General features: G+C 41.1%; 1 protein-coding gene across 8 annotated transcripts in view; it reads right to left on the bottom strand.

Annotated features, from left to right (window-relative positions):
- wwox (WW domain containing oxidoreductase) overlaps positions 1 to 24,027 on the bottom strand; it is a 974,426-nt gene that overhangs the window by 487,304 nt on the left and 463,095 nt on the right. The window contains exon 9 of one of the 8 annotated variants that reach the window (XM_041192388.1): positions 19,430 to 19,620. The exons of the other annotated variants lie outside the window; for them this stretch is intronic. Within the exon in view, the coding sequence (XP_041048322.1) occupies positions 19,573 to 19,620 (48 nt within the window). The 3' untranslated portion in view covers positions 19,430 to 19,572. Of the gene's footprint in view, positions 1 to 19,429; positions 19,621 to 24,027 lie in introns of those variants that run through there. 8 annotated transcript variants of the gene reach the window in all.

Raw genomic sequence — 24,027 nt, 5'->3', positions numbered from 1 at the left:
TGCATAGTGGAAATTGAGCATTCACATTGGTATGACTGCCATATTCTCTTAGAGATGTCCAGCAAGCCACAGCCAGTTGCAGCTCAAGCTCTTGGCTTTTGAACAGGCAGTGCTTAGTCATACAATAATTGATTATCAGCCAATTCTTTTCCTGAGGTCCAGCAAAGGATGAAGGGAAGGGAACAAAGGAGAGCCAGGCAAAAATGAAGGTATGAGTCTGTAGACAAGTCTGTTGTGTCAGATTAACATGCAGACTAATGAGTAGGAGCTCAGACATTTTGGATTGCAACAGAGCTGTGGAATATCAGTTTCAAACCCATGGCAAAACAAATACAGTGGATTTTTCAATACAACCGTCGTACAGCCTTTCGGTGTGCTGTATAACCTTAGTAGGGCCTCAGTTAGAGTACAGTATGAAGTACTGTGCTCCACACTATAGCGAAATCTTGAACTCTGGGGAAGGTACAATGCAGATTCACAAGGGTGCTGGCTGATTTGAGGAAATACAAATGTGAAGAAAGGCTTGAAAAATTAGGCTTTCTTTAAAAAAAATGTAAATAACAGGGCAAATGATATAAATGTTTAACATGAAGCAAGGATAGGACAGGGTAGATAGAAGCAGACAGTTTTCAGTAGTTAAGGGGATTATAGAACAAGAACCATAGATACAAGATGAAATGTGAGAGATTTAGAACAGTGAACATTAGAAACTTCTTCACAAAGAGCATTGTCAGGCTGTGGAATTTACTTTCAGAGTAAATGTTTGAGATGGAAACATTCAAGGTTATTTTGCATGGGTGAATGAAGAAAAAGGGATGAATGGATATGTAAACACGATGGCTAAATGTGATCAGAACCATTTATTCGCATGGAGGATAGAGAAGATACAGTCTGGTTGGATTGAATGGCCTGTTACCATGTTGTAACTGTTTTCGTTCTATTGTAAGGATTGCAGCAATCCAGCACCCTCTGGTGCTGGCATGGGGTGATTGGGAGGCAAGTTGTTCCATGTAGAATTCTATAGCCCCATCCCCATGAATCAGCATTGCAGCACGCGTGAAGGCTTGTGAAGCTATGTTTCAGTCTAAGATGACCATTTCTGTCACTTCATGTATCTGATGCTGTGGATGCTCTTGCAGCAGTTGACACAGTATTGCATCTTCTCTCTTGCTGATCCAAACCCTGTGGAATTGGATAATGGTACCTTGACAAGTGCACTCAATTTGGCAACACTGGCTCCTAATCATCCTGATGTCTTGTTTCATGCAGTGCATGATACATTGTGAAGCATCCAACATTACAGTTTATTAATCATTCGCATAACTTAGTGGCTGTCATTGCAGCTTCTTAGGGAATGCAAGATTACATAAGCACAAACTATTGTGACGAATATCCAGTTCATGGTTCATGTTAATATTTTAGGAGTAATGTTTAGTTCTGGGAAGATTAAAAGTTTAACTGTAGAAAATTGGATAAATGCAATTACTGGAGCTTGGAGCCCATTACACTTAAAAGATTGGGGCCATCTTGACTTAAGGGGTTAACAGCTAGAAAGGTAAGATCCTAAAACAGCAGGTGGGCTTACTTAGCTGGACATGTAATGTCTACATGCTTGCAAAGAAATGCAGTCCAGAGAGATGTTTTGATTTGGGAGTTAGAGTTACATTAGTTTAAAAGCTAATGAACCCTGAAAGGCTACGTTGTCATAGAGATGGGTGGAGCTTAAGAAACTTACCTGGTTCCAACTCATTTATGTGGTTTCTGAGAGGGGGGGGCGAAGGGTTGCGGTGATTGGTTGCAATTTGGACCTCATGTGGTTTGTAGCTGAGAAAGCAGCTACATGAGCTGTTAGCAGGCTAAAGGCAGTTAGGGCTCAGAGAAGTTCCAGGGATCTGAGAAGATGGAGGAAGGTCACTGGTTCTGTGTCAGATAGTTAGGGCTCAGAGAAGCCCTGGGAGCCATTTATAGTTTGGTGCAGCTGGAAAACTGGTATTTGGAGAAAACCAGGGCAGTGCTAGCTTAATGAAGCCAGCAATGTTTAAAAGAGTTGCAAGTGTACCTGTAATTAGAGGTGGGAGTGCAAATTTGTGAATCCCATGGAACACAGGCTCAGAAGAGAAGATTGAGGTAAGCAGTTATTGAGGCAGTCCAAGTCAGAGTGACTTTCGAGGCAATTCAGAGGCTGGATCTTCAAAAATGAAGTATTGTGATCCCTAGTGTGGGTGGCAAAGTTGAAATGAGGTCTTGTGATTCACAATGATTACTGATTCCTGAGTGGGTTGCTCAGAAATCTGTGGGATCTGTCTTGGTCACATTTGCTATTTTAATGTACGGTGATGTGTTTGACCACATTTTGCCTATTAATTCATATTTACCTCATTCTAATTCTGAATGTTAAAAGTATTAGATCAATATTGTAAATTGTTTTACTTTTCTGACTTTGTACGGTAAAGGTTATTTTGTTTGGTTGAAACAGTGGAATCTTGTGGCTTTATTCTCCTGGTGGATAACTGGGATTTCAAACTCTGTCTACTTTAAACAAAAAGTTATTGGTCCCTAACTCAATCATTATACTACCTACCAAAATGCAGTAACCTTCTTCTTTTTCTGCAGATGTAGGCATGGAAGTTAGCACAGAGCATCTCTCAGGCAATTTGACCCACATGGCATCTCCCTTTCAATCCTCTGCATCAGATAGGGGGATTCACATTGGAAACCTCATTAGTAACAGCGCTGGCACAGGCAAAATGCAAAATAAATGACAAAACATGGTACTAAGACCCAGTTAAAAGCTGAGTAAAGATTATGAAAAATTGGCTACAATACAGTGTCCTTTCCATGAGCTCCAGTATACTTAGCGCTACTTACCTTGAGACAACACTGAAAAATGGAATATGGGACGGAATCTCCCCACCTAAAACTCATATTCAAACATCACCCAATTCCTTCCCTTTTTCTCCACCCATCACCCCGACCCCCACTCTCTGCAAAAGAAAAGCCCACGTCCAGAAAATGCAGTAACGTAAAAATGTTCTGGAAGGATAAGTCTTTGATCCATTTTCCATCTCCAGTTTCTGAAAGACTGGACAATATTCAAAGGGAAATGAAGTCTTATATGCCCCTTCTCTTCATTGGGATGAATATAACAAATGTGTTAAATATAAATTAACTTTCAGAAATCTAAACAGTTCAAAGAATCAATGAGTGAAGTCAAGTATGAAATAAAATGTCCATATTTGGAAATAATATATGATTTTTCAGAAAATTATAGTTGAAAGTTAGAATGTTGGTGGTAAACACAATTTAAACCTTCACAGAGATGGTGGTGTAGTGGTAATTTCACAAGACTAGCAATCCAGAGGCCCCGGTTAATGCTCTGGGGATATGGGCTCAAATCCCACCATGGTGGAATTAAATTCAATTATTAAATCTGGAATTGAAAGCGAGTCTCAGTAGTGGTGATCATGACAACTATCATTGATTGTCGCAAAAACTTATCTCGTTCACTAATGCCCTTTAGGGAAGGAAATCTATCATCCTTACCTAGTCTGGCCTACATGTGACTCCAGACCTACAGAAATGTGGTTGACTCTTAATTGCCCTCTGAAATAGTCTAGCAAGCCACTCAGTTGAAAGACAGTTAGAGACAGGCAACAAATGCCGGCCTTGTCAGCGATGCCCATATCCCATGAAAAAATCAAGAAAAAAAAACACGATTGTGAAGTATAAAAATGAACTGTCGTCTCATAGCTGCAACCCCTGAAGGGTTAATGTTTGAGAGGTGTTCTTGGCCAGATTCAGTTTCTAGCATGGCCCTCTCTGCTCTAAAACTGCGGAAAAGCTGCCACACTGGTTGCTGCAGCAGCAGTGGCTTCACGTGATGGAAAAAGCTGAAATAAACCTGCAGCTTGTGCAACATGAATGGAGAGAGAAGTAATTAATTGCTGTGCCATTTAGCCGCAGATTATTCTGCACTCTTCTATAAATACACAGTAAAGTGTCTTACTTAGTAAAGCGTCATCACAGCAACACCCGTCTCTTTAATTTAGATACCAAATTCACTTCCACTCTTCAAAATAAATCTGTTAAGGTGTTTATTAAAATGCGTTTGCATGTCCAAACAAAACCTCATTATTATGAACTCCTGGGAACCTACAGAAGTAATTCATTTTATGATCATCCTGATCAAGGTTTCAGCATTACTATTGATTAAAATAAATTTTATATATTAATATATGTTCCCATACATACACACAGAGACAGACAGGAAAAATTATCGATACCCAGAAGTGATTACATGGCCATAGTCTCAATGAAAAATCAAGCTGTTTATAACCATCTGAAGCTCAAGATGAAATCACAGCCTTGAAATCATTAAAGTCCTTTTTAAAAAGCTGCCAATGGAGTCATTTCATTCCATTTGCAGCACTGTTTTTTAAAAGCAGTGGTAGATGTCATTGAAGTCATCAGTGCCCAAAACAATCCATGCAATTTGATGTGTGATGACATCCTCACTGAGGGATTGACGGCTGCAACACAATCACTGTGGTTTATGGAGTGTTAACCTTCAGCTGATTACCAGAAAATATGTCAAAGTTTACACACTAATAAACCCCACAATGTGCAATCAATGGGCTGATGTTGCTGAAAGGGTTAAGATGTGAAATTCTTTCCAGAGTGACACATGGGTGAAGTGCAGACTCTGCATTAACCGAGGTGAAAGTTCAAACAATTTTAGCATTTGGGACACATTTATTTGGTTTAACAGAAGAGCATAAGCCAGGCAAAGGCAGTTTAAGGTCAGCAGAACTGTCAGCTCCTCTTCAATTGCACTGCTGGCGTCATGTGTTGGTGTGACAAAAAGTTACAGGCCTTAAGCACAAAGCCACGGTGTGATTCTGCTGGCTGGTTCAGACAATGGTGGAACCCTTCATCCCAGGACATTTGAACAGAAAAATGTATAACTGAACACCAGTTTGCTCACTTAAACTCTCAGATATTTTGTGCTATAGTTGGCATTACAGCCTGCACTGTTGAATAAATATACCTCCATCACAAACATTCTTTGCAGTAGATTTTGTGAACCCACTAGTGATCAAGTCTTTAATGAAATTTCCCTTAACTCAGAACATGTTGGTTTTCAAAACTGGGTAGTGTCCATAATATTGAAGAAAAATTAGGGACATAAGAAAGGGTAACAAATCCCTGATAGCATGCCTGGTTAGTATACTTTTATTGTATATCACTGCCTGTGTCCCTCAAAAGCTTAGGACTTCTGGCTTCAGGTTGACCTTTGGAGGTGAAGGAATAAACTGCTTCACCCACAAAGTACACATAAAATAAAACCAGAAAGAAATTTAACCATTGATAAAAAAGCAAAATACTGTGGATGTTGAAAATCTGAAATAGAAACAAAAAAATATTGGAAATACTCTAAGGTCAGGTAGCATCTGTGGAGAGAAACAGAGTTAATGTTTCACAACAAAAACAGAATTACTAGGAAAAACTCAGCAGGTCTGGCAGCATTGGCGGAGAAGAAAAGAGTTGACGTTTCTATGGCCTTTCATCAGAACAGAAAAGGAAATCAGACAGCTCCTTCAGCTGCCTGACCTGCTCAGCATTTCCATTCATTTGCCCATTATCTGGTTTCAACACCGCATCCTATAAGATAGTTCCAGAGCTGCATAGGGGATGGGTCTTAATCAAATTTCTGGCTGTATTCAAATGCAGGAAATGACATCGACAAGGAGGAACCCAAAAGAGGGAGAAAACCATAATTTCTCTGCCCGCTTGATTTACTCGGAAGTTTCCTGATTGAGATAATAGAGCCTCAATGATCAGCCCTCCCATCATCCACTCAAAAGAATTTCCGCATGAGGGGTCTAGATCAAGAGGAATCAGGCATTGTCACGACAGCAGATCACAGCCTCGAATTACCTACAGGCATATTGAACATTTTAAGGAAGACGTGTGGTTTTAAAACAAAAGATATACAAGCAAAAGCTGGCTGAGAATGTAAAATAACCACTTTCTAGAAAGTTCCTATGTGTATTATACTTGATCAACTAGCCCAAAGAGAAATGGAATGTCGCACCTAAAAAGGCGTCAAGGCCCACTTCAGACAGAGACACTTGAAAGGAAAAGATGCAATGAAAAAGACTGAACTTTAATCTTCTGTGGTTGTGGAGACAATGGAGACTGATTACCACGTCTTGGCAGAAATCATCTCCTGTTGAGTTATGTCTGGAATGTGGAAATGTTCTGAATTGAAAGAAAGCAGATTCTGTGTGAAAGACATGTTTGTTTCTTTCCCTTTCAGGAATACACAAGGGAACAAGTAAAAAAAACGACTGCAAACTTGATCTGTGTTTTCTAGTCCTGGTGTGCTAGTGTGGGCTATGAGGATCACAGCAGAAGAACATCAACTAGGTATCCCTTCAGCTTGCAGGTAAAAGTCTCTCTCTCTCTCTCTCTCTGGCTGGAGGCAAGGCAGCAAATCCACAGTCAAAAAGGAAATAGGGCAATTCCTTCAGCTCACCTGCAGAATCAAGTGTCTCCAAACCAACTGCTCAACTGCCAAAGTCAGCTCTCCTGGAATCACACAACTTAACATCTGCAACGTTTCACCATCTACTCCTCACGGGCAAGCCAAAGACTGATTCGTATATCATTTTAACTTTTATTTTTGGACTCCAGCGTCCAGCGGTGTACCACAGAGATCTGTGCTCGGTCCCATTTATATAAACAACATAGATGATTATGTGAAGGGTAGGATTAGTAAGTTGGCGGGTGACACAAAGATTGGCCAGGCGGTTAACAGTGAGGTTGAGTGTCTTGGGCTACATGAGGATATAGATGGGATGGTCAAATGTGCAGATAAGTGGCAGATGGAATTTAATCCTGAAAAGTGTGAGGGGATACACTTTGGAAGGAGTAATTTGACAAGGAAGTATTCAATGAACGGCATGGCTCTAGGAAGTTCTGAGGGACCTTGGCGTTTGTGTCCATAGACCTCTGAAGGCGGAGGGGCATTTTAGTGGGGTGGTGAAAAAAGCATATGGGACACTTGCCTTTATCAATCAAGGCATAGATTACAAAAGTAGGGAGGTCATGTTGGAGTTGTATTGAACCTTGGTAAAGCCACAGCTGGAGTACTGTGTGCAGTTCTGGTCGCCACATTATAGGAAAGATGCAATTGCACTGGAGGAAGTGCAATTTCCAGATTCACCAGGATGTTGGCCTGGGATGAAACATTTAAGTTATGAAGAGAGGTTGGATAGATTTGAGTTGCTTTCGTTGGAGCAGAGAAGATTGAGGGGCGACCTGATCGAGGTGTACAAGATTATGAGGGGCATGGACAGGGTGGATAGAGAGCAGCTGTTCCCCTTAGTTGAAGGGTCAGTCACAAGAGGGCATAAGTTCAAGGAGAGGGGCAGGAGGTTTAGGGGGGGATGTGAGGAAAAACCTTTTTACCCAGAGGGTGGTGAGGCTGGAATGCACTGCCTGGATGGTGGAGGCAGGTTGCCTCACATCCTTTAAAAAGTACCTGGATGTGCACTTGGCACGTCATAACATTCAAGGCTATGGGCCAAGTGCTGGTAAATGGGATTAGGTCAGTAGGTCAGGTGTTTCTCACGTGTCGGTGCAGACTCGATGGACCGAAGGGTCTCTTCTGCACTGCGATTCTGTGTGATTCTGTGACTCAACTTCTCATTTCTGTTCTGTGTGTATGTGTGTTGCGTTTTTATTATTTTTTTTCTCAGGTTTTTCGTAACTAATAAACGTACTCTTTCTTTGAATCAAGAAAACCTGGTTAAATTGGCTCCTTCTAAAACATGAACACATTTGGGCTGGGAAAATGTATCCACGAGGGAAGTGATCCATCTTAAATTAACCTTGTTGCGGGTCCCATTCAGGAAATTAATAATTTGAGTTATCTCATCCGGGATCATAACAAATTGGGGGACCTTGCCCGGGGACCGCTCGTAACAACATCTACCATTTAACGCAGAAAACAAAAATTCCACTACGTACAGTTTGCTGCAGAACCAAAGCTTTTTGGTAGCACTTTGTACAGTTATCTGTAGAGGACAGTACATGAAGGAAAGAATGTGGGAAGTAGCTCAGAGAGTTGGAAGGTGGGATGATGCAGAGAAGAGGGAGGGATAAAGGCAACTAACTTTATGCAATATGATTTTCATTCCTGCAGTTCACAAACTCAGATCTTAAATATCTAGACATTTTTCATTCAGCTTCTTTCAAAAACTTTTTTAGTATTTGTACAATGATTCATATCTACTGCAATTTGTTTTAACCCTTCTGATCATGATGACTATACATGCTGTATTACAGTACTGAATGCTGATCCAATTTCATTGAGGGGGGATGACTGGATGGAAGGGAGAGAGGAGGGAAGTGGAGAAGAGGGCATGTGATGGGAGAGGAGGGCACTGGACAGGAGAGGAAAAGCAGGACAGGAGAGGAAGAACAGGATGGGAGAGGAGGGCATGGAATAGGAGGGGGTGGTATTGGACAGGAGGGGATAGGATGAGAGGGGCAGGGAAGAGGGGAGGGAAAGAGAGAAGTGAAGAGGGAAGAGAGGGGAAGGGAGCAGGGAGGAGAGAAAGGAGCGAGGAGTGTTAGGGATAGAGAGTCGAGGAATGGAAAGCAAGGAGAGGGGAGGAGAGGAGAGGTCTGGGGAGCAGAGAAAAGGGGAGGGGAGAAGAGAAGCCCTGCCATCATTCAATAACCACCCACAAGAACACAGAAAATAGGAGCAGCTGTAGACCATACAGCCCATTGAGCCTGCTCCACCATTCAATATGATAATGACTGTTCTTGGGCTTCAACTCCATTTTCCCGCCCACTCCACATATCCCTTGATTCCCTGACACAACAAAAATCTGTCTATCTTACCCTTAAATGTATTCAACAATGGAGCATCCACCACGTCCTGGGGTAGAGAAATCTGTATTTGTATAGCATTGGCTTGCATTTCAGTCCTGTTTTGGTCTTCACTGTTGCAAGGACATTCTTTTGACAATGCAGCTTATACTGTAGAATGTTTTTATATCAGTATTTACCGCACATAAGTGTATCAAGGCAGTCACACAATCAATAGCATGATGGTCTAATTAGCTGCAGGATTTTAATTCAAGTAATTTACGCATCACTGGAACCATGGGAAAGGTAGCGTGTGAATTCTCCACACAAACATATATCTTGTGAGATACATACAGCCTACAAAATTCACCTTTTCAGACAGATCTCTAACATATGCCCCAATAATCCCTGCAGTGAGACTTCCCTCAAACCATTTACTTTCAAACCAGATGTGAAAGATGTAAGCGAATTCAGGATGAAGAAATCAGAGCTTTCCACCTTGATCTCAATACAGTGTTGTTCATCAATAATTCAGGCACCCTGTGAGAAAAGGGATGACAGGTCTCTCTTCCTAACACATTTGAGTGCATGGTCGAACAGGTCTGATGGAAAGGGGAAGTAACATTAGCTATTTTCATATCATGGGAGCCGACAAGCAGCAGAGAACATGATTTTAAAAAAACCTACCTGGCTTCCTTTTTTTAACCACTGAATGTTCATTCATTCATCACTTTTTCAATAAAGTCTGCTCACTAACCTCCAGTTCCGCCCGATCTTCTTGCAACCAAGACATATCATCTGCTCAATTACTTATTTGCGTTGCAAAAGAATCCCATTACCTCTCACAGCTGATAAAATATTAATAAAAACAGGAAAATTGCACTTTCCCAATCTGGCTGTCTTTCAATGGTAATACACAGACTCGGTGAAAGATCTGAGGGTCAGATAATAGCTTCTGAAGGATGGGAGGGGTGGAAAGATGAATATTTCGTTGATTAGTTGTAGTCTGATTGAAAGCCACATGCTCATATACAGGTAGGAGTCGATTATCCTGTTTCCTAAAAGTTGGGGACTATTTAAATGAGTTGATTTAACCCTGCACTTTCACCTAAAATTACTGCCTTCAGACAACATAAGGTGCCTGGCCATAAAGAACAATATTAATGCATGTAAGATCTGCAAACAATACTCATGACATTTTTAAGCTTGTTTTTTCAAATTACCCTTTAAGTTCAGCCTTAATACCAGATTTATCTTGAAATAAGTAATTGTGCTTAGTTTGCATCTTGATGCTAAAATTGTGTATATGCCAATGGATGATTCCATTTTGCAAACTATCTGTACAATTGAGTTTTATAGATTTCTTTTTGGCAGAACTTTCCATTAGTGCCATTCTTGAAAGTCACTGTACTATCATGTCACATTCAGTAAATTACTAATTTAAACTATATTACCTGTATATGCAAAATACTGGACAACTTACATATTTTCTATCTGCCGGCATCACATTGTTCGGAATGTGCAATGATATCACACCAGGAAAATTCTGCACAACCCCATAAACATCCACAAGCAAAAGTCAAAACCATGTTTAAAATTCCAAATATGTAGAGGATAGACAAATTCATGTCTTAAGAGCTTTGATGCCTCCTATAGATTGTGCTGATCTTCCCTATTTCTTGACTTATGATATTGGTGGAACTCCTCCATTGGTTTACTGTCTTGTAACTCTATCCTACCTATTTTTCTCATTATGTTAATAGCTAACAGCCTTTCTCAAACATGAAGATTGCAGTTTTATAAATTACTTTGCAAGCTACATGGTGGTGGGAGTATTGGCATTGTTCATCCTTGCACGCTATGTTATTGATCTTAGCCATATCGCCTTTAGGAAATCTTAACTGGAGGCCAGTGATGGGGTAAAATTGGAGGCAGTCAGTCTGCTCTCACATAGCTCCTGAAGGCTAGTTTCTTAACAGGATGAGGAGAAGTTAGCCCACCCTCCTACCTAGCTACACACTGTAGGCAAATGAGATAAGAAAAATAACTTTAAAAGACAAAGTAACTCCTCATACATAGATTTCAGCACTGTTGCTTTAAACATTTTGAAATAAATCCCTTTCTTTCAGATACAAAAAGGGTAATACCTCTGCTGCCAACCCCTTCAAAACTTAGTCTGTATAAAGTTCAGCAGACGGCAGATGTCAAATCAGATTCTCCACTGATCTGATTGCCATCACTCATCTCAAAGTTAGTGTTTCACACCACATTAGAGAATGAGCTGATAATACTCAGTATCTGAATGATTACGAGAACAAATGAAAGGCGCACACAGGAATAAGTAATCAGTGACAAAGGAACTCTGAGGGCAAAAGAAACGGGCTAACATAAACCACTCTTCAATAATACGTAATGCTCATACTTTCTCAAATAAATTTATCACATCTTTTTCATTAATTTGCGTCAGCCTTCTAGTACAGCAGCTGTGTTGGAAAATTGAACATGAATCACTCAATAAGTGATGGAACTGAGAGCCATCAGTGCTTGAAAGTACACATTTTCTGGCTGAGAATTAGTAAACTCAATTGAGTACACTTTCAAAAGATACTCAGATCCATAATAAGGTGTCAGCCAATCAGCCCTCTCTGTACATCAGCAGCAATGAGTAGCTTCCCATTGCAGTGTGTGCCTGAGCTACAAAGGCAAGTTATTAGCTCAAATAGTAGTACAGCCTAGCCCTTTCACATATTTGTACACACTCAGACAATATCATTCCATGCATCCTTATACCAGACACTGAGGCCAGTAGGCTAACTGAAAGACAAAAATTGACTTGTCTATACTTAGTTCCCAAATACAGCACGAGCAGTTGTCCATTAATATTACTTCGATAATATCAACAATGTGAACTCAAGTGAAAATAAAAAAACTATCAAACTTCACACTTCTCATTATTAAATTGATTGAAAACAAACACCACAAATGTGTCACTACGCATAGAAACATAAAGAAAGATAACTGGGTCAAACAGCAACATACTGAGAGCATGGCAGGCCTTATAGATTATGTTACATCTGTCCTGTATATCAACAGTGTGTTTGTACTGGACCATGTATGACATCTATCAGTAGGACAGGTTCCAACAGCGATCTCCCATCTGTCCTGCTCTCCAAGTGAAAGGCTTGTTTCATTTTCTCTGAGGTGAATGTAACCATGTTGCATGCATAGATTAGTTTGCATGTTTAAAAAGCAGAGCTCATTTCTTAACCAATGCAATCAATACTAATAAAATTAATGCTACCTGGCAGAACAAAGAATTCCATACAGTGACTGATGAAAATCTCATTAAGCACCTTAAGACACATCCAACTTGAGAAGCCTCAAAAGTCAGCTGCTGTGTTGTGCTCTTTACACACTAGAGGAACAGCCATGCTCAGAGTCATTTTAGAAGGTGGAACCTTAACCTTGCCGGTATGTAAGTAACTTTCCTCATAAACCAATAAGGCTGGTTCAGGCAACTTTATCCTGTGGTTGTTGCTTGAGTTTCAGGATTAAGCAGGGACAGGCTTGGCAAACAATTGAGAGATAATGTAGTCTTGTGAATTAGTGGTTTCAATTTCAATCCAGCACAAAGAAAACAATAGCAATAACCAAAACAAAACAGAATTACCTGGAAAAACTCAGCAGGTCTGGCAGCATCGGTGGAGAAGAAAAGAGATGACATTTCGAGTCCTCATGTTCTGCTGAAGGGTCATGAGGACTCAAAACGTCAACTCTTTTCTTCTCCGTCGATGCTGCCAGACCTGCTGAGTTTTTCCAGGTAATTCTGTTTTTGTTTTGGATTTCCAGCATCCGCAGTTTTTATGTTTTTATAATAGCAATAACCACACAGTTTAAAAAAAGAAAAGAATCTATTATAATTCTGGAGTGGCATTCAATATCGGACCAAGTCATCACTGTCCAGCAAATTATTTGACATCCACTGTCTGTCACAAGCATCAAAAATAGTTGAGGACAAATGTCCAAATGAACCTAAATCAATTAGCCATCAAATTTTGACCCTTAATTCCAGACTATCGGTGGCATTTTAATTGCAGCCACTGTGGGCAGGTGTTACTGACGATATTGACAGTGAGCTTTGTACAATAAACTTTATTGGCAACTTGTGTCTGATTGCAGTACTGAAGCTGAATAAAGAGAAATGGGGAAGGTTACATGCAGCAGGCAAATCATTAGTGTTGTAAATTTATACAGTTCTTCTGTATTTTTCCTCCTCCTAAACTGCAGACATGGCAGCTTTTCTTTATCAAGAATATTTAATTTTTGAAAAGTAAAACATCCAAATCTCACTGGTTGTGATGAAGCAGCCAATTTTTGTTTTTTTTGTACATCTATACTGTCAGATTAATGGGCACGAGCCACTGCCAAGGAACATAAAAAATGTATGTAATTAGGTGCCATTGGAAGATGGATTTCCACCCCAGCACCCCATCACTACCCCCTCCCAGTCTGACCACCTTCAAATTTTTCCACTTTTGTTTGAACACATTTTGAACAGGTAAAACAATATCTTCTTATAGCAATCTAATGATACACAACTGATGCTGAGTAAATACATTAAAAAGAAGCCTTTCTAAAAAGAGAAGAACTTTTAGGACAATTAAAACCACTACACCTCCTAGTGGCCAATGCTATTAATGTCCTCAGACAAAAAATGTACAACTAAAGCGTGGCTTTTCACCAAAGTTAAAATAATCCTTATTCAGCTTCTTCCCTGAAAATACCCCAAGAAACAGCTGCTGAGGACAGTCCCTCCTTAATCAAATTTTGGCTTCTACTGCAAATCGTTTCAAAAGGTTGAGCAATTTTATTTTAACTCTTTTCGGGATAGGAACCTTCCCTGTTTCAGCAGTCCAGGTATCCACAGAGATCTTTTTTAAAATTATTACTTAATGGATTCTAAAATCTGCTTTGTGCACCTAAATGCCATCACAGTCTGATGTGACTAAAGAGTGAGGGATTTAGCAGCGCAACATGAACCACATATATAAATGTATCATTTCCCCAAATGGAGGCTTCTATGACACTCAATTGATGCAGCACTCTAGTGACCAACTCATTTATATGGTGAAAGGACATTGAGGGCACATAGGCGATTTGATCCACATACAAATTATCATTCCGTAAATGAACAAAATGCACTGACCAGAGTCAACATCCAAACAATAGATAGAGAATTTGTCCATGCATTTTCCTCTGACAGGAGCACTAAAGATAGGGATAAGCAGACTACTTAAAGAGGAATGTGAAATATTAGATACAATAAGCATAATGAGAGAGGAAGTACTGGTTTGACTGGCATCCTTGAAGATGGATAAATCACCAGGGCTGGATGAATTGTATCCTGCGCTGTTAAAGGAAGCCAGGGAGGAAATAGCAGATGCTCTGCCAATCATTTTTCAACCCTCACTAGATACAGGAGAGGTACCAGAGGATTGGAGGTCTGCAAATGTTGTACCATTATTTAAAAAGAGTGCGAGGGGTAGGCCAAAAAACAATAGGCCGGTCATTCCGACTTCAGTGGTGGGCAAATTATTGGGATCAATTCTGAGAGACAGAATAAGCTTTCACTTAGAAAGGCACAGATTGATAAAGGATAGTCAGCATGGTTTTGCTAGGGGAAGATATTGTCTTACTAACAATAGAGTTTTATGAGGAAGTAATAAGGTGGGTTGATGAGAGTAGTGCAGTGGATGTTGTCTACATAGATTTTAGTAAGGCATTTAACAAGGTCCCACATGGCAGATTGGTCAGAAAAGTGCGATTCATGGGATACAAGGAAAGGTGGCAAGTTGGATCCAAAATTAGCTCAGCGACAGAAAACAAAGTGTAATGGTCGATGGATGTTCTTGAGATTGGAAAGTGGTTTCCAGTGGCATTCCACAGGGCTCAATATTTGGGCCCTTGCTGTTTGTCATATACATTAATGATTTGGACTTAAATGTGGGAGGGATGATTGGGAAATTTGCAAATGACACAAAAATTGACTGTGTAGTTGATAATGAAGAGTATGGCTGTTGTCTCCAGAATGATATCAATGGTTTGGTTGAGTGGGCGGAAAAGTGGCAAATAGAATTCAATCCAGACAAGTGTGAAGTAATGCATTTGGGGAGAGCAAACAAAGCAAGGGAATATTCAATAAACGGGAGGATATTGAGAGGGTTTGCGGATTTGAGAGACCTTGGAGTGCATGTCCACAGGTCGTTGAAGGTGGCAGGAAAGATGATAAGGTGGTAAAGAAAGCATATGGAATGCTTTCCATTATTGGATGAGGTATTGAATACAAAAGAAGCAATGTAATGATGGAACTGTATAAAATGCTGGTTAGGCCACAGCTGGAATTTTGTGTACAGTTCTGGTTGCCACAGGAAGGACATAGGAGATTTGTAAGAATGTTGCCAGGGCTTCAAAATTGCAGCTATGAATAACGATTGGATAGGCTAGAGTTGGTTTCCTTAGAACAGAGGGGGCTGAGGGGGTTGACATAATTCAAGTGTTCAAAATTGAGGGGCCTAGATAGGGTAGACAGGAAATACCTGTTTCCCCTAGCTGAGGGATCAATTACAAGGGGGCATAGATAGAAGGTGATTGGTAGAAGGATTAGTAGGGACATGAGGAAAAACCTTTTCACCCAGAAGGTGAAATTCATTGCCTAAAACGGTACCTGGACCAGCACCTAAATTGCAATAACCTGCAAGGCTACGGACGAGGTGCTGAAAAGTGGGATTCAAATGAGCAGCTAGTTTCTTTTTCTGCTCTTATTTGGCTGGTGTAGATACGATGGGATGAATGGCCTCTTTCTGTGCCATAACCTTTGTATGGTTTCTGTGGATTCTAGGAGCAGATTCTCTGACCCAGCCATTTTATTCCAATACTGGAGGAGGAGGAAAGATTTAGACTGATTTCAACAGGATACCTTCGATGCTACTTCAGTCAATGTGCTGCTAAGGCCTCTTCATGCTGTATGGCTTAAGGACAGTTCATGTAAAATTGATTGCATCATGTTAAACTTTCAAATTTTAGCTGATGAAAAGGTGAATAATCGCAAATTAACACCAATGATAACTTGAGGGATTCAAGTAAAGGTGACTTATGTAATTATGTGTAGAAATATCATTCTAATATGTAAATTTAAAAAGCCCTTGTATTTCATTCTGAAAGATAAGCAATCAAGTCTTATGATTGTTTGACTGAGCAAATCCAAAGACAAGCATCAATTCTAATTCATTACAAGCGCACATACTAACAAGTACTCATTCATGTCCAGGATCTCCAAACTTTGGCTCGACTTTCATTCCCTATTATTAACTTCAGGAGTTTAAAACCTAAGCATGCAGTCATCTAAGCACTGATCTATCTCACTTTCTCATCAAATTCAAAAATTCAATTTGTGGCTGCACATGATGCCAGAATTGGAGAAACACAGAGGTTGTGAAGACCTGTAGGGCTGGAAGAGATTATAGAGATGAAAACAAAAAAACTGCGGATGCTGGAAATCCAAAACAAAAACAGAATTACCTGGAAAAACTCAGCAGGTCTGGCAGCATCGGCGGAGAAGAAAAGAGTTGACGTTTCGAGTCCTCATGACCCTTCGACAGAACTTGAGTTCGAGTCCAGGAAAGAGTTGAAATATAAGCTGGTTTAAGGTGTGTGTGTGGGGGGCGGAGAGATAGAGAGACAGAGAGGTAGAGGGGGGGGTTGTGGTTGTAGGGACAAACAAGCAGTGATAGAAGCAGATCATCAAAAGATGTCAACGACAATAGTACAATAGAACACATAGGTGTTAAAGTTAAAGTTGGTGATATTATCTAAACGAATGTGCTAATTAAGAATGGATGGTGGAGCACTCAAGGTATAGCTCTAGTGGGGTTTTTTTTTTATATAATGGAAATAGGTGGGAAAAGGAAAATCTTTATAATTTATTGGAAAAAAAAAGGAAGGGGGAAACAGAAAGTGGGTGGGGATGGGGGAGGGAGCTCACGACCTAAAGTTGTTGAATTCAATATTCAGTCCGGAAGGCTGTAAAGTCCCTAGTCGGAAGATGAGGTGTTGTTCCTCCAGTTTGCGTTGGGCTTCACTGGAACAATGCAGCAAGCCAAGGACAGACATGTGGGCAAGAGAGCAGGGTGGAGTGTTAAAATGGCAAGCGACAGGGAGGTTTGGGTCATTCTTGCGGACAGACCGCAGGTGTTCTGCAAAGCGGTCGCCCAGTTTACGTTTGGTCTCTCCAATGTAGAGGAGACCACATTGGGAGCAACGAATGCAGTAGACTAAGTTGGGGGAAATGCAAGTGAAATGCTGCTTCACTTGAAAGGAGTGTTTGGGTCCTTGGACGGTGAGGAGAGAGGAAGTGAAGGGGCAGGTGTTGCATCTTTTGCGTGGGCATGGGGTTGTGCCATAGGAGGGGGTTGAGGAGTAGGGGGTGATGGAGGAGTGGACCAGGGTGTCCCGGAGGGAGCGATCCCTACGGAATGCCGATAAGGGGGGTGAAGGGAAGATGTGTTTGGTGGTGGCATCATGCTGGAGTTGGCGGAAATGGCGGAGGATGATCCTTTGAATGCGGAGGCTGGTGGGGTGATAAGTGAGGACAAGGGGGACCCTATCATGTTTCTGGGAGGGAGGAGAAGGCGTGAGGGCGGATGCGCGGGAGATGGGCCGGACACGGTTGAGGGCCCTGTCAACGACCGTGGGTGGGAAACCTAGGTTAAGGAAGAAGGAGGACATGTCAGAGGAACTGTTTTTGAATGTAGCATCATCGGAACAGATGCGACAGAGGCGAAGGAACTGAGAGAATGGGATGGAGTCCTTACAGGAAGCGGGGTGTGAGGAGCTGTAGTCGAGATAGCTGTGGGAGTCGGTGGGTTTGTAATGGATATTGGTGGACAGTCTATCACCAGAGATTGAGACAGAGAGGTCAAGGAAGGGAAGGGAAGTGTCAGAGATGGACCACGTGAAAATGATGGAGGGGTGGAGATTGGAAGCAAAATTAATAAATTTTTCCAAGTCCTGACGAGAGCATGAAGCGGCACCGAATTAATCATCGATGTACCGGAGAAAGAGTTGTGGAAGGGGGCCGGAGTAGGACTGCAACAAGGAATGTTCCACATACCCCATAAAGAGACAGGCATAGCTGGGGCCCATGCGGGTACCCATAGCCACACCTTTTATTTGGAGGAAGTGAGAGGAGTTGAAGGAGAAATTGTTCAGCGTGAGAACAAGTTCAGCCTGACGGAGGAGAGTAGTGGTGGATGGGGATTGTTCGGGCCTCTGTTCGTGGAAGAAGCTAAGGGCCCTCAGACCATCCTGGTGGGGGATGGAGGTGTAGAGGGATTGGACGTCCATGGTGAAGAGAAAGCGGTAGGGGCCAGGGAACTGGAAATTGTTGATGTGACGTAAGGTGTCAGAGGAATCACGGATGTAGGTGGGAAGGGACTGGACAAGGGGAGAGAGAAGGGAGTCAAGATAACGAGAACTGAGTTCTGTGGGGCAGGAGCAAGCTGAGACGATCGGTCTACCGGGGCAGTTCTGTTTGTGGATTTTGGGTAGGAGATAGAAGCGGGCCGTCCGAGGTTGGGCGACTGTCAGGTTGGAAGCTGTGGGAGGGAGATCCCCAGAGGAGATGAGGTCAGTGACAGTCCTGGAAACAGTGGCTTGATGTTCAGTGGTGGGGTCATGGTCCAGGGAGAGGTAGGAGGAAGTGTCTGCGAGTTGACGCTCAGCCTCCGCGAGGTAGAGGTCAGTGCGCCAGACAACAACAGCACCACCCTTGTCAGCGGGTTTGATGACAATGTCAGGGTTGGACCTGAGAGAATGGAGTGCAGTAAGTTCAGAGAGAGACAGGTTAGAATGGGTGAGAGGAGCAGAGAAATTGAGACGACTAATGTCGCGCCGACAGTTCTCAATGAAAAGATCGAGAGAAGGTAAGAATCCAGAGGGAGGGGTCCAGGTGGAGGGAGAATATTGGAGATGGGTAAAAGGATCCGTTGAACTGGGAGAGGACTCCTGCCCAAAGAAGTGAGCCCGGAGACGAAGACGGCGGAAGAAGAGTTCAGTATCGTGCCGAGCCCGAAATTCATTGAGGTGAGGGCGTAAGGGTATGAAACTAAGTCCTTTGCTGAGCACTGAAGGGAAGGGCTGAGGCCATGGCAACCCCATTTAGTGAATGTGTCTAAGTCTATTCTACATAGTTTGCTTTTGCTAATACTGTTGAGACATTTTAAAATAATTATTTCAAAAATACTATAGTGCTTTGACAGATTATTCCGTTAACTAGGCTGAGTCTGGTGCAGTTCAAAGGAAACTGCCCACGTGCAGAAGTAGAATTCACCATTTTAAGTCCCACACAAAGTGGATATCAGCAAACAAAAAGCAACAAACTATTTCCAAGTTTAGACAGATGATGTATGGCACCAGCTGCACTGTACATTTTATTTATTCTTCAACAAACGAACCCAGTTGCATAATCCACTTATCAAAAAGGATATAATTTTTGTTTTACTGCTTGTGGCTGTGTGAGTGTCCAAACATTCTTGATCACAGCTGCCAACCATGCATTCCGCTTAGAGCAGTGTCCCTTTCTACAATGTCAAGGAAGACTCACACATGGTACACAATTGTTGCATAACTGCTTCACAGACTAGGACCATCACGTTGGCAGCTTGCATGATGCGTCATCACCTTTTAAAGGAAATAAGACAAAGACACCAAACGCTCGAGCCATGAAGATGTAACTGAGTTTAGCTAAACATGTCAAGAGTGTCTTATGTTTCGTGATCTACTACTAAACAAAGGTATTTTGCTCTATATAAATACAAGTTGCAATTGTTATATCTTTGTTTTAAACGTATCAACTGACTTAAAAAAATAAATTTTCATCCTATATATTGCAGTCTTTGGATGCTGGTGGATTGATGATGTCAGAGCCCACTGCCATCATGAGCTCGGCCTGAGAATTTGGAATCTTCCATTTATGTTGTGCAGTTCTATGAAATGTAACTAGAGTAGAGAACACAGGAGGAAGGAAGGTCATGAACGGGAACACTGAGAATGGGAGAACAGAGTGAAAGATTTACAGACACAAACAGCAAATGAACAAATGAGGGAAAGGGACAAAGAAAAGCTAAAGAACAAGTAACTGTCAGATGGCAGGCCAACAGGAAGAGAGTTGCTAACGAGTCTCAACAAACATGAGAGTTGTTGTCAAATTTATAGGAAAATTTTGTTTACATGACAGTAGAAAATGTGCATGGCTGCCTCAAGTTCATTATGTATTCTGTGAATTACAATAGTCAAAACTAAAATGAAAGCTAAGGGTTAAACTGGGTTGTGGTATATAGTGTAATCTAGTGCAGGCCACAATAAACAATGAAACGTTAAAGTTTGACTTGCAGATGTTCCGAGCACTCAACCATTTTAAACATAGGCATAAAACTTTGTGTTTTGCACCATTTTAATTTTTGACATGTCGCAACAGATTAGTGATCACTATGAAGAAGTCCCACAGCAGATAATTCGAATGAGAGATCTGAGTAATGATCTTGTCAAGTTGCCTCGACTGAAACCAATTTTGGTTTTGCACAATTTTAAACCAGAAGCAGTTTTAATAAACTATAAAAATTTACATTATTGAGGGAATTACTAAGTAGAACTGGAATTTGTTTAGTATTTAATTCCATCGAGTCACCGTGTCACATAGAGGAACAGGGTGGAAGGGGGAGCTCTAAACATTCAACATCTTAAGTAAAATTCACTGATGAGCAGTACTTTACAATTATTAAATCATTATATTCAATTAATATTTGTTAAAATGAGGCTCGAATTACCTTCTTTCTTATTGTCTCAGAAATATATATCCCAAATTGGCAATGTCGAGAATTAGAAGTTGAAAAATAATGGTCATATGCTGAAGGCTGTAGTATTTAAATTTACCTCCACTTTTAAATTCAAAGCTTATTATATACAGAAACAGTGAAGTTTAATAAACCGGTTCACCGATAATTAAAATACCTTGAATAATTTATCTTGTTGATCTCAGACCGCCTTCCTCTTTGAAAACTAATCAGCACTGACGCCCTGAATAAAGCTGCCAAATAATTGCACCAGTCTAGAATATAAGTGAATTTGCTTTCAACAATGTACAGAACACATGCTGGGTCGTGGGACCCTAAAAAAAACAGGACAACAACAATCTGTTCCTTTCAGTGAGAGCCAGCATCAAAGTGAAGGTGCTGCTCCAAATCAAAAGCACAATCACTCACTTACAAGCAGGTATCCATGGCAGGTAGTGGTTTATATCCAGTCAAACGATCTCACTGCTGTGAAACATCTTTCCCTTCACTTTACACAAAAACACTTGTTACATTAATTTACCACACCGTTTAGCAGAATTGGCTTCTTATCAGTGTAATTCTAAGGCCCTCATGAATATGTATATATAAAAATAAGCAACAGATATATATGGATAACAAATTGCTAAAGTACTCTTCAAAGTGTTAATTTGACACATATTTGAGGACTCTGAATGGACCATATGTTTCTTTGGAAGGATGAGCTATATAGGCCAAATGGCCTTCCCTCATCTTTGTTACTTCACAAAGACTCCCAGCCTAAGTTCACCTTACCACAGCATTTCTAACCTAATCACATGATGCAATTGTGAGCATCAATGATCAGGGTTTTTCATGGCCTGAATTTTTCAGGTGGCAGGCAGGCTCGGCAGGAGCAAGGGATGGTCGTGGAGCCAATTGCTGCCCGCAATCAGCTCCATGCTGCCATTTTACGCATGCGCGCGAAAAAGCGCTTCAATCTCCAAGGCACGGAGCTGCCTTAGGGTGATGGAGAAAAAATGTAATTAAACATGTCTCCTTATGTGGCTGTGTCACTTGAGATGAGACATGTTTTTATGTCTTGGAAAGATTATTTATTTATTTACTAAAAGCTTTCAGAAAACTCATCCGGCTCGTGGATGAGGTTTCCTAAAAAACGTAAAGGCCGCTTGGCCTTTTCGCCTGACCGCCAACCTTACAGCGTTAACAATTACATTCACTACTTCCTTAATGGCCTTAATAGGCCGTTTATATATTGGCGGGCACACAGCCTGATGTCATCGCACATCACTTTACGCATCGGTGTGTCAGACCCACCACCGCATGCCGAATGAAAAATCCTGCCCCATGTGTCCCCCATGATAAATAAAGACGAAAGGAAAGCAAAGCATGAATAATAATGTAAATAAATCGCATGCATAACATCTTCAACAAAAGCTTTTCCAACTTGACAATATGCAGTATTAATTTTTATATTATTTCATCAGTACTTTTGTGCTACAGAACGTGCCGCTAAAGAAAGAAAGATTTGTATAGTGCCTTTCATGACTTCAGGATGTCCCAAAGAGCCTTACAGCTAATGAAGTATTTTTGAAGTGTAGTCACTGTTGTAATAAGGAAATGCGCCAGCAAAATGCACAGCAAGGTCCCACCAACAACAACAATGCAATAATGACTAAATAACCTGTTTCAATGATGATGGTTGATCAATATTGATCAGGACACTGGGGAAATCTCCACAAATCTCCTTCAAATAACACCACGAGGTCTTTTACATCATCCTGAGGGGGCAGATGGCGCCTCGGTTTAAAATCTAATCCAAGAGGCTAACATATTGGCCAGGACTTTCCAGTCCCTCCCGTAGCAGGAATCATTGCGAACGGGATGGAAAATATGATGGGCCAACTAAGGGTCCACTGACTTCAGGCGGGAATTTCCAGTCCCACGGTGGGCCAGCATATTCGAAAAGTCATAACCTCTAACTTTTCAAACACTCTATTCAAATGTTCAAAGGTTTTTCTGACATCTTCTTCCTGATTTTATCAGGCATTGCAGGTGACAATGGGTCAAAGCAGTACATAGAAATGGGAGTATACATTTCACAACTGTGAAAATTCTAGCAGGGCTCTTGAAAATTTAATGCTTTGTGCCAAGATTTTATTTCCTGGGCTCAATTCAGCCTGGAGTTTTGATCTTTCAATGTAAGGGAAATGATTACCTGTCTTTTAAAAAGGGAAACCCTCAAAATTTAACATAAAAATGAGGATTGGGAAGAGGTCCAAAGTTTAGTAATAAGTACAGAGTGCCTTTCCTCCGCATAATTAGTAACCTGATGTAATAGCAAAACAAATTCAAGAATTTACTGTGGATAAATCACATATCTGCCTGACCTTTTATTTTCTTCAGATACAAAGCTTACTGTCCAAAACACACTACATGCCATCCTGACTTGGGACTGTATCGTCGTTCCTTCACTGTCACTGGGTCCAAAATCCTGGAACTCTCTTCCTAACAGTACTGTGGGTGTTCTTACAACATATGGACTGCAGCAGTTCAGGAAGGCAGTTCACCACTACCTTCTCAAGGGCACTTAGCGATTCCCGCGCCCCATGAAAGAATAGAAAAATGTAGAATTCATATCTACAGGCGAATATCATCCAATCATAATTTAATCAATTAAACGGATTAGCCTTATGTTATGAATCAGAATATTTTTAACACCCTTTGATCTTGAAAAATGAACTTATCTGATCCTATTGTATATCTGCCTCTACCACTGGAACAAGAAACTAACATATATTCATGGTAAATCATATCTCAGGAGTATACAAACTGTTCGAGACTGCAAATAGAACCTCAGATGACACTTTATACACTTTCATCACAGCCCTGTGCCTCCAGGTTCAAGTCACAGTGATAACCCACACTAATATTTGGGTAAAGTAAATGCATGTTTTGATACTTCTTGGCCATTGCAAATAAAATGGAAATCTCTTATCTTGATCAACAGCCACAATCCATCAGAAGTGGGAGGGCAACAATCTATCTGGGGAACCCAATTTTCCCTTTTGCTGCAGCGCTCTGTTGATCATTACTGTTTATTGAACAAATGGTGACATGCAAATTGAAACTTAGGGACAATTCATTCTAAACTGAGCCTCATCTGGAATGTTGTAGCTCTCAGCTTGAGTTGGATTTTTGCCCCTATTTGCCTGCTCCTATATTTTTTTCTCAATGCCTGTTGTACCTGAGCACAGTC

This window comes from Carcharodon carcharias, chromosome 7 (genome assembly GCF_017639515.1).
Source record: "Carcharodon carcharias isolate sCarCar2 chromosome 7, sCarCar2.pri, whole genome shotgun sequence".
Classification (NCBI taxonomy): domain Eukaryota; kingdom Metazoa; phylum Chordata; class Chondrichthyes; order Lamniformes; family Lamnidae; genus Carcharodon; species Carcharodon carcharias.
Note: the sequence above shows the minus strand (reverse complement) of the source record. Positions and strands in the feature narration are given on the sequence as shown.